General features: G+C 46.2%; 1 protein-coding gene across 1 annotated transcript in view; it reads left to right on the forward strand.

Moving 5' to 3' along the window:
• Positions 1 to 15,896, forward strand: part of WASF2 (WASP family member 2) — a 63,132-nt gene that overhangs the window by 42,916 nt on the left and 4,320 nt on the right. Inside the window, exons 2-8 of the mRNA XM_080921879.1 lie at positions 258 to 430; positions 7,207 to 7,341; positions 7,863 to 8,016; positions 10,587 to 10,704; positions 11,681 to 11,811; positions 13,956 to 14,111; positions 14,789 to 15,297. Coding sequence (XP_080778005.1) covers positions 301 to 430; positions 7,207 to 7,341; positions 7,863 to 8,016; positions 10,587 to 10,704; positions 11,681 to 11,811; positions 13,956 to 14,111; positions 14,789 to 15,297 — 1,333 coding nt within the window. The 5' untranslated portion in view covers positions 258 to 300. The remainder of the gene's footprint in view (positions 1 to 257; positions 431 to 7,206; positions 7,342 to 7,862; positions 8,017 to 10,586; positions 10,705 to 11,680; positions 11,812 to 13,955; positions 14,112 to 14,788; positions 15,298 to 15,896) is intronic.

Consider the following 15,896-nt stretch of genomic DNA (forward strand, 5'->3'; position numbering starts at 1 on the left):
ACAGTAATTGCTGCTTTAAGGTTCCATGCTGCCTTCATGATGTCACCAGTACAGAATTTCTAAACTTAGAGCAAGACTCCTTAGTAAACCTGGAAAAGAAGATGAGCTGCTTGAACTAGAAGCTAGGAAGGGTATAAAGGTTTTTAAAAAACTGTTTCACATCAGAGCAATACCAAAACTGAAAAGAAAGACTCACACGGCCCCCATGTGCCTGGGATTGGTGGTTGAGTATTGTTTTCCTGTTATTTCTCTTTTAGGTTGTTTTTCATCATTGAGAACCTTGCCTGAAGCAGGTCCACTATGCCGTTAGTAACCAGGAACATCGAGCCAAGGCACCTGTGCCGTCAGACGTTGCCTAGCGATACAAGCGAGCTGGAATGCAGGACCAACATCACCCTGGCAAATGTCATCCGACAGCTGGGCAGCCTGAGTGAGTGCCTCGGAGAGCCTGTGCTTTGCCCTCAGGGGTCGTTGGTGCTCTTTATTTAGTTTCCCTCTCCTCCATGTTCCTATTTCTCCCCCATCTGCCTTCCCTAGGTAATGCAAAAATGTCTCCCCTGTTCCCTGCTCTGAGAAGGGCTCCTTTTTGGTTCCTCTTCTTCCCCTCTACCCTCTCTTCATCTACCACCACCCTCTAGCTTCTACCTTCCCCTCCACCTGCTTCAAAAGGAATCTGCGGGAAGGATGGCAGGAAGGGCTGCAGCAAAAACTGCAGACGCAGTGACAGAGCAGAAATCTCTGTGTGTGAAGTGGGAGGTTCACAGAGCAGTGTCTTGGGTCGAGGAATGCTCCTGTAATTAGATGATCTGTTCCATGTAGCCTGACTGTTGAAGCTTCACATGTGCCAATAGTCTAGCTACCCAACACCCCACCGAGATCTTCCCAAAGGGAAGTAAAGTAAGCATGTACTCAGAGAGATTCAGGCTGATGTGTCTACCCTGATACACATTTAATTGTGCTGCAAGCCCCCAGGTCCAAGATCAGGGTACAAATTACTTCTGCCATCACTGGAGTATTGGGAGATTTGCAAGCTTTGTGAACACACAGTGTGAACACACAGTGTGAACACACAGTGACACAAATGGTAGCTGGAGCCATTCTTATATATGTATGTAAAATTTCTTTAATTGGCTAAATTAATGAGACTGCCTTGGGAGGGTTATTTGCATGTGGTTTGGATTCCATTCTGAATCAGTTGACATTGTTTCCTTGAAGCTGAGGTATGAGAGAGGCAGATGTTACGACCAACCCTGCATTTGTCTAGTGCTACCACAGCTCCCATAAGCACCTCTGTGGAAATGCCACTTCAGTGATTGTTCTTAGCAAAGGCATTCTGTGTAAATTATTTCCAACACTCACCCCTCCTGTCACAACACTGCCCTTAGAGAAGGCAGGGACTATCAGACGCTTGCATTCCACTAAGAGTGATAGGCCCTACCTTTAAAGTACAAGCCAAGGAGGCAGAGCTCTGTGACCAGATAGTGTGTGGATGGAGTCTGAGACTCCTAAGGCTTCACCTAGCACGGCACCTGTCTCAGTTGACCCAGGGATTAGTGAACCTCGATGGGGCATCTCGGAGAATAAGCCCGTTGACCATGCCTGTCGCACACAAGGACTCCGAAGGCAGCAAAGCAGCAGAGCTGTAGCTGAGCAGGAAGCACGAGGAAGCTGCAGAGGCCACTGCTTCTGTCACCCCAGAAGGCCAAGTGGGAAGATGCTAGCTCCTTCTCCACAGGACAAATAACATGTATCTGCTGCTGCTGCAGCTCCTGCTCACTCAGCAGAAGTCCCGCCCCCTCAGAGGTGTTTTCCAGCATGAGTGGAGGCCATTGTGGATTTTCTCCACCCACCTGTGGTCAAACCACTTCTATCTTGAAGCTGATCTGAGAGCAAGGGTCAGCTTTTACTTAAGGAACAAGTTCCTCACGTTAGGGCATTAGTTTACCGTAACTTCGTTCACCTAGTAACCAAGGATTGGTTTTATATCCCTTGTGCTGGGATTAAAGGCATATGCTACCATGCCTGTCTTCTAGAGCTTGTTTTTTGGGTTTTTTTTTTTTTTTTTTTAAGATTTATTTATTTATTAGATGTTAAGTACAATGCAGCTATCTTCAGAAACACCAGAAGAGGGCATCAGATCTCATTATAGATGGTTGTGGCTGGGATTTGAACCAGGACCTTTGGAAGAGCAGTCAAAGCTCTTAACCACTGAGCCATCTTCCAGCCCTTAGGGCTTGTTTTTTAATGCTCTACTCCAGCATCATCAATGTGGGGCATTGGGCCCCACCTGCTTGCTAACAGCTTCAGCTCTGGTATAATCACCCCTGAACATGCTTATTACATACCTATTACTACATACCCCTATAACATAAATTATCTGTGTTCTTTTTACTAAATTACATTTGATTAATCTAGAATGTTTTATTTATTCCTTGACAATGTCATACATGTAAATTGTGTCTTAATCATCTCAACCATGCCCCAGATTTCCCTTTCTGCTCTCCCCAGGAGCCCCTAGCACATTCCACAGATGAAGCTAGCCTCAGACTCACAGAGGTTTCCCTGCCTCTGCTTCACAGTGGCTGGGATTAAAGGCATTTGCTGACACACCCGTCCCTACCATGCCCAGCCTCAGCTAGCACTTTTGACCAGTATTATGCCCGTCCAGGAGGGTGGAACCCAACCTGAATCCACAGGAAATGTTGTTGATCAGGGTTCTGGCATTGGGTAAAGGGTGGTGCTGCCTCTGCAGAGCTCTGAAACTCTCACTCAGACCTCAACAAGAACAGATGCACCTTTTAAAAAACGAGTTTCACTCGTTTCTGCTTCCATAACATTTCACTTGAATTTTGCTAAGAGGCAGTTGGGGAAACCTCCTGAAGACTATTCTGAAATCTTCTGGCAAAATGTATGTGTGTTAATGACTCTCTCTTGATAGATATTGGGTCTGTCCTGGTAATAATCTGGATGAGTGGAATTCTCCTTTCCTTTCCTTTTGATTACTTATTTTTACTTTTATTATATATGTATATATGTTGTGCCTGCATGTTCGTCTGTGCACAGACACTGTGTGCAGTGCTCATAGAGGCCAGCAAAAGATGTCAGATCCTCTGGAACTGGTATCATAGACGGTTGTTATCTGTGGATGCTGGGATTAAGCCAGGGCTCTAACCACTGTGCATCTCTCCAGTATTACTTGTTAATTTACACAGAGACAACCTTGTGCAGTCCTGGCTGGCATCAAACCCACCAAATAACCCAAGGGTGATCTTGAATTTCTGGTCCTCTTACTTCATCTCCCAAATGTAGGAATACCAGCATATACTATTACAGTGTGTTGTGGAAGACTAAACCCAGGGCTTGTGCATGCCACACAAGCACCAAACCAACAGAATACATCTCTGGCCCTGACTTTGTCTCTTTGAAGTATCATTACTTCTGTTTCCAGAGATTGCAGTAGTTTTTTACATTTGAAGACTAGAAACTATCAAATCCGAGGGATGTGACTATGACAAGCAGTTTAGGTCTAAGTCTTCTATTGTCCTTCACTGCTGGTGACATGCTGCAGGTGAGAAGCTGTTCATTGAGATTAAACTGAACACCATCATTCTGAATTGGGTTTGGGAGGTTCCTCTAAGCTTGGACTTCAGGGTATTTAATAGTCATTTGATTTTGTGTGACAAGGTCTTACTATCATTCCTGGGCTTCACTGGAAAATCTTGGGCCCAAGTGATCCTACCATGTTAGCCTTGAAGCCTCTCAGGGTTTTGGGAGACCTCCACACTGGCTTAGATAGCTGAACTCTGTGGCAACTTAGATTGCTAGTTTATTTAATCTGAGTGATGAAGAGGATATAATCACAGTTACCAGTTTACAGGTGAGACTAAATCTGAACGATTGTGACCCTAAGAAGGACACAGTGTAAAAGTTAGGTCCTAGTTCTATGTCCCTGTCCCATGCACCCAGAAATAAGACTCAGACTCAAAATACATTCACAAGTACCTTGGCCATACCGCTAGGCTGTACTCTGACTGGAATCCTAACTTAAGATAACCACTGTTCTTCCTGTTATCTGAATCTACATTTGCCATGTGGCTGGTTGCCTTTGCTCAATCTCCTTGGTTCTTCCTGCCTCAGCTCTACCCCAGAGTCCTTTCTCTTCCTGGACATGTCGTTTCCATTTCCTGCCTAAGCCATAGGCCATAGGCTTTTTAATTCACAAGTAATGCAACCAGACAATATACAACACATTCTCTCTACAACACATGGCAAGAGAGATGGCTTGGCTGTTAAAGAGCACTTATTTCAGGCTGGGGGGATGGCTCAGTGGTTAGAGCACTGGCTGCTCTTCCAGAGGTCCTGAATTCAATTCCCAGCAACCACATGGTGGCTCACAACTATCTCTAATGAGATCTGATGCCCTCTTCTGGTGTGTCTGAAGACAACTTCAGTGTGTGTGTGTGTGTGTGTGTGTGTGTGTGTGTGTGTGTGTGTATTCATGTGTGTATTCTTTAAAAAAAAAAGTACTTGTACTCAGACCTGTGGTGCATGTATCCCAGAATCCCTAAAGCAGAGGCAGATGGGTCTTAGAAATACCCTGTTTCAAAAAACCAGAAAGTAAATAGAGTAGGGGAGGGGTGGGGGCCGATTAAAGACAGGGATTCTCTGTGTAGCCCTGGTTGTCCTGTAACTCGCTCTGTAGACCAGGTTGGCCTCAAACTCATCCACTTATTTCTGCCTCCCAAGGACTTGGTTTAAAGGCATGTGCCACCAGTGCCAGCCAACACGTGCAGTTCTTAGACCAAAGTTCAGTTTTCTACACCTGCATGGTGGCTTACAACTTCCTGTAACTCGAGTTCCAAGGGCTACGGCACCCTCCTCTATCCTCCGTGCATGCTAACATACAAAACACACATACACGTAGGCTGGGTACAGTGATACGCAAGTCACCTCAGTGCTGAGGAGGAAAAGGATGAGGTCATGGCAAGTCTGAGGCCAGCCTGGTCTACTAAGTGAATTTGAAACCAGCCAGGGGAATGTAGTGAGGCGGTGTCTAAAAATAAAATCTGAGCTCTAACAGTCTGAGCTCTAACAGTCTGGATCTTCTGACTTGAGGTCTACTGCTCTTTCCATTTTCCACGGTGTGATTCTGAGTCGCCCAGGGCCTGGCCTACTGTGGGAAGCACTCACTCTTCAAAACTGCAAGAAAAGGACCAGGCCGTGCTAATGCATGCCTTTACTCCAGCCTGGTCTGCAGCACACAGCCAGGGCTACACAGAGAAACCTTGCTCAAAAAAAGGAAAGCTGAGCACAAGCCTTTAAACTGGTCCTTGGAAGGCAGAGGCAGACAGATCTCTGGTTCAAAGACTCCTTATAAGGTGGCTCTAGAGAGCAGCCTTGGAATTAAGAGGAACAGCCAGGTCTCCATGATTAGTACACTGGATGAGAAATTACTTCTGTAGAATTTCAAACCATGATGAAGTTATCTCTAACTTATCTACACCTGACACAGGGATGCAGAACTTCTCGTGGAGAGAAGGTCACTTTATGTTTTCTCACTCACAGTTTAAAGATCTTGTCTGCACAGAAAGTTCCAGGCCAGCCAGGGCTCCATAGTGAGTTCCTGTCGTAAAGAAGAAAGAGAAGAGTTACCGATTTTGTATATTGAGGTCTTTTGTGAGATTTTACCTGATGCCACACTGTCACACATCCTTTTACTACAGAACAGAAAATCTGAGCCTTCTCTGGAAGACAGAAAGACGGGTCAACTGTATTTTTTTCTTTTCTGCCAGAGCAGTTGAATTTTTGCTTTTGTTTTGAGGCAGGGTCCCCACTATGTAGCCCAGGCTGGCCTTGAACAAACAGCAATCCTCCTTGGCTTCCCAAGTGCTAAGATTACAGGTGTGAGCCACCACAATTGGGTATTTTTAAAGCTGGTCCATTTTCCATGCATAATGCTGCATATTTCTTTGCTTTTGCTTCCAAATATAATTTTTCATTACCTGGTAGAGCAGGAAGACTGCCGTATTATCAACACATCAAACAAGATCCTCTACTTGCAGAGCATGTTGGCTTCTTTTGAGTCCTTTGAGTTCAGGAATTCCTCCTCACTGTTGCTGTGTGGGACCATGCAGTATGCAGCATTAGGAGCTCCTCACTGACTTACTAAATGCACTTGTCTTCTGGGTTCCACTGGAAACGTTAACTTCAGTTTACCCTGAAAGTGTGGTTTTGGCCTCCCAGTCTAAGCCTAATTCCCCCTCAAACATGTACTAAGCTTAGAAGCTAAAGAAAAAAAAAAACTGAGACCTTACTTCAAATAGGTCTCAAAATATCGTCATGTTGGGCAGTCACTATGTCTGCCTTCACTTTGTGAGTAAACAACCAAGGTGGTGATTTACCCATTCATACCTCTTCCCGTTCCCAGCAAGAAAGCACCTTGTGGCTCAGAATAGCAGTGTGAAGGTATACCAAATTGCTGTTTCTTTGGCTGCAAATTCTCCTTGCGTTTGGGGTTGAATGTATAGAACTCTTTTCTTGTTCTAAAAAGTGAGACTGTAGAAAAAGACCAGTGGAGTGTTGTTTTTCAGGGAGGGCTTGAATACCTCAGCTTTTCACTTGTTCCCTGGGGTGTGGATTTGAAGGATTGTAACCTGGAGCAAAGACTTTAAAAGCTGTGGGTTAGAGAGTGTAAGGTGACCTTTTCACCCTTAGAAGAAGTTTGGCATCTCTGTGTGGAGTGGGGAAGTTCAGGCCCCTCAGAGATACCGAATCTTGGTTTTCAGTAGGGCTTTTGAAATTCTACTGAGGAGGTAATTTAGTGTATTGAGCATGGACACCTTGTTGTTCCTTCTAACTCCCAGTCTGCTCTCCAGAGCCATTTTACAAGGTGCTTTACAGGATAGGAGGGGCTGAGAGCCAAGGACAAATGTTTGCGTGTACTGTCTGCTCTTCCGGGACTAACTTGTTGACATTGCACCTTTTGATTTTGTTCAACCTGCTTTGAATTTCATGTTTGTTCAGAATTTGCCAAAAGGGTTCTATTAGTTATGGACTATATACACAGAGAGTGACCAGACTGTGGAGACTGTCCCTTTCTCCAAGGACAAGCATGTGTATGTGTTTCGTGGACAATACACTCTTTAGTCGTGGGCTTTTTCCTCTCACTCCTGTGCACTAGTGACTTGCTCTGTTTGCTCTTTCTAGGTAAGTACGCAGAGGACATTTTTGGAGAGATCTGTACTCAGGCAAGTGCCTTTGCCTCCCGAGTAAACTCCCTTGCTGAGCGGGTTGACCGAGTACAAGTTAAAGTCACTCAGCTGGATCCCAAGGAAGAAGAAGGTAAGGAGGCTGAGCCAGAGCTGCAGGCTCTGCTGAGCAGAGTCTGAGAATCCTGCTGCCGGTTTGTTAAAAAGCAAGAGGAGAGATCAGAGAGACTGATACACGTCCACTTGGAAGCGGCATAAGCCTAGCTGGTGTGAAGAAACCTTTTCCCTTTACCACACACAACACTCCTTCCATTCCCCCACTTCCCTTGTTCTCAAGTTTCCTCTCCCTCAATGGTATTTTGCTACCATAAAAGTACTTGGAAGATTCGTTTCACCTAAGGAGAGGCCTGCAAGATCTGGGCACATAGTAAACCTTTGTGTTACTTCATCTGTTCAGTCATGAAATGGCTGGGCTGCTGACAGCCTCATGGAGCTTCCCCAGAGGGGGAAGGAATAAAAAAAACCTGGCTGCAGACGGCTGCAGCCAAGAAAGCCAAGAAAGGCAGCAGCTGAGTCGTCTCCGACGACGGTGTGACTCAGTGTTTGCTCGAATAGCCTGTCGTCCATTTTCTAACGCCTTCCATCTTCTCTCAGTGTCATTGCAAGGAATCAACACTCGAAAGGCCTTCAGAAGCTCTACCATCCAAGACCAGAAGCTTTTTGACAGAAATTCCCTCCCAGTGCCCGTCTTAGAGACCTACAACAGCTGTGACGCTCCTCCGCCTCTTAACAATCTAAGTCCTTACAGGTAACTGCACTCGCTTTCTCTCTCTCTCTCTCTCTCTCTCTCTCCTCTCTCTCTCTCTCTCTGTGTGTGTGTGTGTGGAGGGGTGTCTGATTAGAAACTACATTCTCTAAAATCTCTAAAGATAATGTTTATTTCAGAGAGTAGTGTTGAGCTTCCTGCCTGCCCCAGCAAAGACAGAGCTCCCTCTTGTTCGCTCTCTGACAGTCAGGCTGCATTTCTCATACAGTGGAAGTTTGCTGTGCCATTGATGCTGCAGAGCTTAATTTGCTAAAAGCAAGTCCATCTGGATTCCATCCAAGGAATTTAGTTATTACAGAAGCAAGAGGACTTGTTAGCGGGCAATCCTGCACAGAGATTCCCAAGGGCCACATTCTAACCGGGTTTCCACTTTCTCAGAAAACTCTAAATTACCAGATGTTTGGGCAAGTTAGTGGGACCAGCCTCATACTGGCTGCTCTAGGCTCAGAGAGAGCCTTCCAAGGTGTGGAGAGCATTGGTGTCCTTCCAAGTGAGTGCCATTCTCTTCAGTTTGAACATCCTTTGGATAGTTTCTTCTTCGAAGACCTACCCTGCTGTAGATGGACATGAACAGAAAGAGGGTAGACTTAAAGACAACCTAGAGTCCTCCCTCTGGTGATCTGGTAATGTTGTCATCCTGGACAGACCAACTGAGCAGAAGTAGAAAGGGAATATTTATCTTGCTTGTATCCATAAGTGTCTTCAGAACAGGTAAAAAGCAGTTACAAGGTAGCTGGACGTGGTGCTCTCTGTCAGACCTGGATGCACTGGAAAGCAGTGTGTGTCCCTCGGGATTCAAGGACACTGGTCTGCATAGAGAGCCTCAAATAGGTGCTTGGTAGCTTCTCACAGAGATGAAGAAGAGTATCTGCCCTCCGTTACTAGAATATGAAGTCTTGTTGCCCCGGGACATCATGATTGAGTTTGGGGCGTGATACTGTCGTGCTACAGAAAGGGTTGGCATGCCTCATAGTACTGCAAGTAATGAATCAGTGTTTGTGTGGTGGGATAGGATTAACAAGTAATACTGAGATATTTCATATTTCTGGAAACTGTATTTTCCTTTTTAGACATACACTGCCAAAATTAGTATCTCCTCTCAGTTATCTGAACCTAGCCTAACAGAAACAAGCAGTGGTGTCTCTAACTCAGAGTAAGATATAGTTAATATAAAAGCTATTACTGCCAGGGTCTGAAGAGATCTTCAACACTTAAGCACGTTTGCTGCTCTCGTAAGTTCAGTTCCCAGCACGAACAGAAGGCTGCCCACAACTGTCAGTAACTCTAACGCCAGGTGCTCTTTCGCCCCCTTCTGGTCCTTATGGGCATCCACATACATATGCGCACAGAAACTCACCCATACACATATAGTAAGTGAAAGTAAAACAAATCTAAAGCATTTTTTTAAAGGAACTATTATTAATGGTTGATCTAGAAGTACCTTCATGTTTTGAAAAGCAAGGAGTAGAATTATCCTTCAGAAGTTTTGGTTGGCCGGTTTTTTTTTTTTTTTTTTTTTTTTTTTTTTTTTTTTTAAGATTGAGTCTCTCTGTATAGACCTGGCTGTCCTAGAACTCGTATATACACCATACTGTCTTCAGACCAGCCTTCTAGATGTTTTGTGTATACTTCTCTTTGTGATACAGTCTCTCTACATAGTGTAGACTAGCCTTGAACATCTGATGCTTCACTCCTGGGTTCTGATTCTTTTATTTTAGAAGAAGAATAATTTTGTACCCTGAAGCACACACTTTCTGAACAGTGGAAGCTTCGCCATACCGAAGTAAAAGATCTAGTCGGGATCAGAGTGTGGCGAATAGCTCTTACTCGGTAGCTCACTCTGAACTGTGCATTGACCTTGTAGCCTTTTGTTATTTGAGACAGGGTTTCTCTGTGTCATCCTGGCTGTCCTGGAACTAACTCTCATTCATATCCGCTCCCCTCCCCCCTCTACCAGTCTAGCTTTGAACTCAGAGATCCACCTGCCACTGCCTCCCAATAAATCTTATGGTTTTAAAACAGCTGGCCATTATGCTCAGTGGGTCTCTTTACAGTAATATTGGACACTAAGCTATTCCAAAAGGGAGCAAGAAGTAGCAGTGTGTTTAGTTCCGCATCTGTGTGCAGAAGAACAACTGTACACCGAGACACACTAGGCAGGAAAGACCTCAGTGTTTTCTACAGAGTCCTGGGGAATGGATAGGAAAGGGGAACCAACAGCAGAAGTCTCCTTAGAAGTACACAGTCTCCACATATCCTTGTGACTGCGGGTGATTAGGAATAATCAGCATTCCTGCCCATCTAGCCTGTTCTTGCTCTGACCGTGCAGATTCCTGCCTGGGAACTGAAAGTTTGGCAAAGGTTTGTAAGAAGCAGAGGGGCACTATTGGGGCCATTGAGAATTTGCTATGGGAGCAGAAACATGCAATTGATTCGAATGGTGTCCTGATTCCTTGGTGTGAAAACTGCTAACTGGTTGGTGTTTGGAATATTGGATTTGGTTTGGAGCTCATCTCTTTACTGACAGCTACTTGTCTTCATTTCTATCCCAGGGATGATGGAAAAGAGGCACTCAAATTCTACACCAACCCTTCGTACTTCTTTGATCTTTGGAAGGAGAAGATGCTGCAGGACACCAAGGATATCATGAAAGAGAAGAGAAAGCATAGGGTGAGGGGAAAGGGGTCTCTTTTCTACACATCAGTAGGCACAATAGTAGGGGGAGCATAAAAAGGAACCTGATCTTATGTGAAGTAATTCTAAGTGACTGCTTGCTCCGATGCCAGGTAAAACTCTTTAAAAAAAAAAAATGTCCATACCAAATGCCACCAAGATGAAAGTATAAATCACACTGAAAATATGTGCTTCCAGGCACTATGTAACAACTGAGTATATTTGAGCTGAGTTTTTTAGAAGTGGACTTTTCTGTTTACCAGTTATTTTTCTTGCAACCTGTACCTGACTCTGCTGGACACTCAGCTAGCCTGGTCCCATCCACAGCAGTTTTGCAGTTCATTTCTCAGAGACAAGCACCAGGTTAACCCCTTCACTACTGGGTGGGCGGGGCCAGGACTGCCAGGTTCACAGTAATACTTCTCTCTCTCTAGGCTCCTGGTGCTATATGACCTGCCAGCTTTGACCTAGCAATCCTATTAGCCTGGCTGTCAGCAGGCCCAAGAGAGTGCCAGAGGCTAGTGTGGCTGCAGGAGCTGGAAAATCCTTCACTGGCTTTTGTTTTGTTTTGTTTTGTTTTTAACCATTTCCATCTATCTGCCCCAGATCTCTGGAACTGTCAGTCTTCATCCCTTGACTGACCTTTGTGGTCCGGCAAATAACAAGTAGCTGTTTACTAACTTCCTAACCATTAGAGCTGCTTAAAGATGTGAAACAATTACCCAGAGAGGTAGCTGTGGTTTCTTATTAGAGGTGCTTATGTGTGAGACTGAGCAAATGCTCTGCCCGGGAGGTGATTTGAATTGGACGGCCTCTAGGTCACTGCAAACCTGGTGATTCTGTAAACTCTGCTGTTATCATGTGTTGTCTAGGCAAATCATCTCCTGAGTGTGTGTCCATGAGGATGGGTAGAATTTTAATGAAGTGCCTTGGAAAATGTTTTACAAAGGCTTTTCTGTTCCTTTCATTATAGAAAGAAAAGAAAGACAATCCAAACAGAGGGAATGTCAACCCACGTAAAATCAAGACCCGCAAGGAAGAGTGGGAGAAGATGAAGATGGGACAGGAGTTTGTAGAGTCCAAGGAGAAGCTGGGGCCTTCTGGGTAGGTGATTCTGTGTAGCATTCTCGGGAGCTCTGGGGACCTCAGGACAAACAGCTCTGGCATGATACCTTTCCCACCCTCTGAAATCTGGCTGTAGGGTTTAGGCTAATGCACTGTTAATCGATTATTTTAAGAGCATCCATCTGGTGATTAAAATTTCCAAATAAGTCAAGAGACTCATTTAAATGAGGTGACTGGACTGGTCTGAAAGAGAAGGCCCATAGTTTCTAATGCTGATACTCTGCCAGAAACCAGCATACCTAAAGGTCTTGGAGGAAAGATTGGTAAAGCAAGAGTAGTCGTCTTGGAAGCCCTTTGCCTCCAGAGCACACATAGAGGTTGTGCTGAAGAGCCGGGCTGGGAATGGGAGCGGCAGAGCAGGCAAGCCATATGGGTCACCAAAACAAATTCTCAGCCAGTCTTGGGAGAGAGGCTAGCCAAAGGACTGAATGTAGACCTCAGAGTCAGTATGTGAAAGGTTGCTGGGCCACTGAGGAGGCAAATATATCTCTCTGAAGAAGTGGGAAATGGCATCCTGACCCATTTCTCTATACCAAATCACACTGGAGGTTTAAAGAGGCAGAATGGCTTTAAAGCTTGGTTTGTTGCTTATCCGATGTCTGACCTCGTGACATTAAAAGCCAAGTCACCGTGACTGCCTGGTGTGAGAGTCACCCTGGCTTTTCCTCTAAATTCAGTGCACCTGGCTGTCAGAGACGTGTGCCAGCCCATACTGGGCGCTGCTTACTGCTGAAAGGGAAGAGCTTTAGAATAACTGCCATGGAAATTGACACATGTGACACTTGTTCTTCCTGGATTCAGGGGTTCGTTTCATAAGCATGAGGAAGACAGTGGAAATGAGGCTTTCTACAGAGAAACCAGTGCTAAAAGGGCCTTCATTGATCTCACTGCCCAGTAAGGGGCCATTTTGTTTCACAGTCCCCTTCCTGTTTTGATAGGCCTGTGGCATAGGATTAGTGACACTGTAAATACTGTCAAAAGTGTATCTGATTTTGAGGCTTGGGTAGTGAAGATGAGGAGCTAGCCTCCCTCTACCCCCATCCCCCCACTTTCCTGGAGGTTTGGAATTGGCTGTGTGGCTACTGTGTGAGCATGCTTGTGTGGGTGAACCTGTCAGATGTGTTTAGGGACTTTTCACATTACAGTATCATCTGATTTATTCACATCCCCTCAATTCTGTTCCTGGGACCTGTTTGATGAGCTCTATAAGACCCAGCAGTGGCAGAAAGGAAAGGAAAAGGAGGCAGAAGAGGCCAGCTTTGCTAGTTGATGCCCGGTGTACTTAAGCTACTGTGGAGGCTTCCTGCTTGGTGTGTTCATGTGTGTGTGAAGTTTTGGTGTTCATCCAGAGACAATTCACCGAGAGCCTAAAGCGATGAGGAATTGGTGAGGGATGGGTTTCCGTGCAACCATCTCTAAAACAGTGCTTCCCCCCACCACCTTTCTTTCATTTTTTTTCAAGACAAGGTTTTTCTGTGTAGCCCTGGCCGTCCTGGAACACACTCTGTAGACCAAACTGACCTCTAACTCAGCCATCCCCCTGCTTCTGCCTCCTGAGTTTTGGTTTTAAGGGTGTGTGCCACCGCTGCCAGGCTTCTTTCCTGCTTTAAGCAGCAGCTCATGTGATAAAGGACATGGTAGAGATGCTGTATAGACTGCTTCGTGGCAGCCTGCACTCTTCCTTGGCTTGTTTCTGCAAGCAAATCCTCCTTAGCCTTTAACACTCCAGGAGTTTGTCTACCTCACAGTTGGGCTGCAAGCCACGTGTTTGTAACTAACCTGTGGGGTTTGGCTTCATCCTTTGTCTTAAGGTTTGGGAGTCAGGTTTATCTGTACCTAATAGATAGAGCATTTATATAGACAAGATCTCACTATATGATCCTGGCTGGCATGGAATTCAGGATGACCTCAGAGTCCTGCTTCCCCAGTGCTGAGACTAAAGTCACATACTACCATACTCAGCCTAAAGTATCACTTTGGTGTAACAGGAAAACACATGAGCAATCTCCTTAGTAATCTTTGATAAGAAAGGAGTGCACTCGAGCTCTGTATGTTTAAACACATTGTGGTGCTTTGGATGGAACTGGGTTCTTTAGAAGACTTTGACACTGGTCTGTTATCAGGTATTCATCCACCTTGGTGTACCAGAATGGCAGCATTGGCTCTGTTGAAAATGTGGATTCGGTCAGCTACCCACCACCTCCACAGTCAGAGTCTGCCTCCTCGCCGTCCCCTTCATTCTCTGAAGACAACTTGCCTCCCCCTCCAGCGGAATTCAGGTAAATGGTAGAACCTCTTTTACCCATCCGGGTAGTAAAACACTCAAGAACAAAGTTCAAAATCCAGGTCAGGACCACTAGAGTGACTGCAGGCAAGAGTGTACAGATAATAGGAATGCCATTTATGAATCACTGGCAGAGTTGTTATTCCATATTAGGTACACATCAATTTTCATAAAAGGGGGTGGGGATATGGGAGACCTTGTAGACAGCTGCTTCCACTCACCTCTTCGTTCAGTTTACGCGGAAGCATGAGCTAAGTGTGGTGGCCAATACAAGTAATCCTAGCACTGGGGCAGGAGGATAGGAAATTTAAGGCCAGCCTGGACTGTGCAGTAAGTGATAGGCCATCAGGACTACATAGTGGCAGAGGTTGAGGGTGGGTGAGGGAACAGCACACTAAGGGAAAGGGGAATACAGACAGTGTGACTTCTGCTCTGTCCCTTTGGGATGTGCACAAGGATTGCCGTGATGGCTAGCAGAGGTCTCCTTCTGCTGGAAGGCTCCCCCCACAATGCTGTTCTTTCCCTGCGGGTCTGCTCTCACCATTCCCATCTGTCTGAGGCAGAGCGAATGGGAGTCAGCTAAGAAGGACCTGAGCTTCCAGATGAGCCTGCCTCTGGGCAGGGGTTGGCAATGTGATTATGATGGTGAATCTCGTCTCTTTGGCCTTTCAGCTACCCTGCAGACAACCAAAGAGGATCTGTCTTGGCTGGACCCAAGAGAACCAGCATGGTCAGCCCAAGCCATCCACCCCCAGCTCCTCCTCTGAGCTCTCCGCCAGGCCCCAAACCTGGCTTTGCTCCTCCGCCTGCACCTCCACCTCCACCTCCAATGAGTGTGCCGCCTCCACTACCATCTATAGGATTCGGGTCTCCTGGGACCCCTCCACCACCATCACCTCCCTCTTTCCCTCCTCACCCTGATTTTACTGCTCCTCCGCCACCTCCCCCACCACCAGCAGCTGACTACCCAATGCCACCACCTCCCTTGTCCCAACCATCTGGAGGTGCTCCTCCCCCTCCCCCTCCCCCTCCCCCTCCAGGACCCCCGCCTCTTCCCTTCAGTGGTGCTGATGGTCAGCCTGCTGCACCACCACCACCTCTTTCTGATGCCACCAAGCCCAAGTCTTCATTGCCTGCTGTGAGTGATGCTCGTAGTGATCTGCTTTCTGCCATCCGCCAAGGTAAGTCCAGTGGTGGTCTGACACACACCCTTCAGCTGAGATGGCGGAGCAGGATCTTAACCCTTTCAAAGGGAATAGCTTTCCCAGACAGCTGAGAGTGGGAGTTCCTTAAAGCTACTGGGATCGAGAGTTCTTTCTATCATTGCTGAACCTGAACTATTTTTTAAGCTGGGACCCTAAAATTCCTTGAAGTAAGCACGTTGTGTGTTTACACACATACTTTTTCTCGGGAAAAGATCCCCAGATGAAAATGAGTCACTCTCCCATCGGCCAACTTTTCAGCCAGACCCAGTTGCAGCTGTCTCCTCGGCTCCACTGGCCGTGTCCTCCCTCTCCGTCTCTCATCCCTCCCCTGCCTGCTTCTTCCCATCTTTTCCTCTCTTTTCTCCCCCTCTCTTCTCCTAGCAGTCAACTTCCCTCCCTCATTCACCAACCTTCTCTCTCTTCTCTGTCCCCCATCTGCCCCTCTTCTCTCACTCACTGAGGTCAGATTTGGTCCCAAGGATTTGCTGTGGTGTTTTGTTCTGTTGGAAATCCTCTGAGCCGCTGTTAGGACTGAGTGGTCTGGGCACTTGCCTACCTGTGGGGTATGATGGCAC

Source organism: Micromys minutus, assembly GCF_963924665.1.
Source record: "Micromys minutus genome assembly, chromosome: 9".
NCBI classification, from domain to species: domain Eukaryota; kingdom Metazoa; phylum Chordata; class Mammalia; order Rodentia; family Muridae; genus Micromys; species Micromys minutus.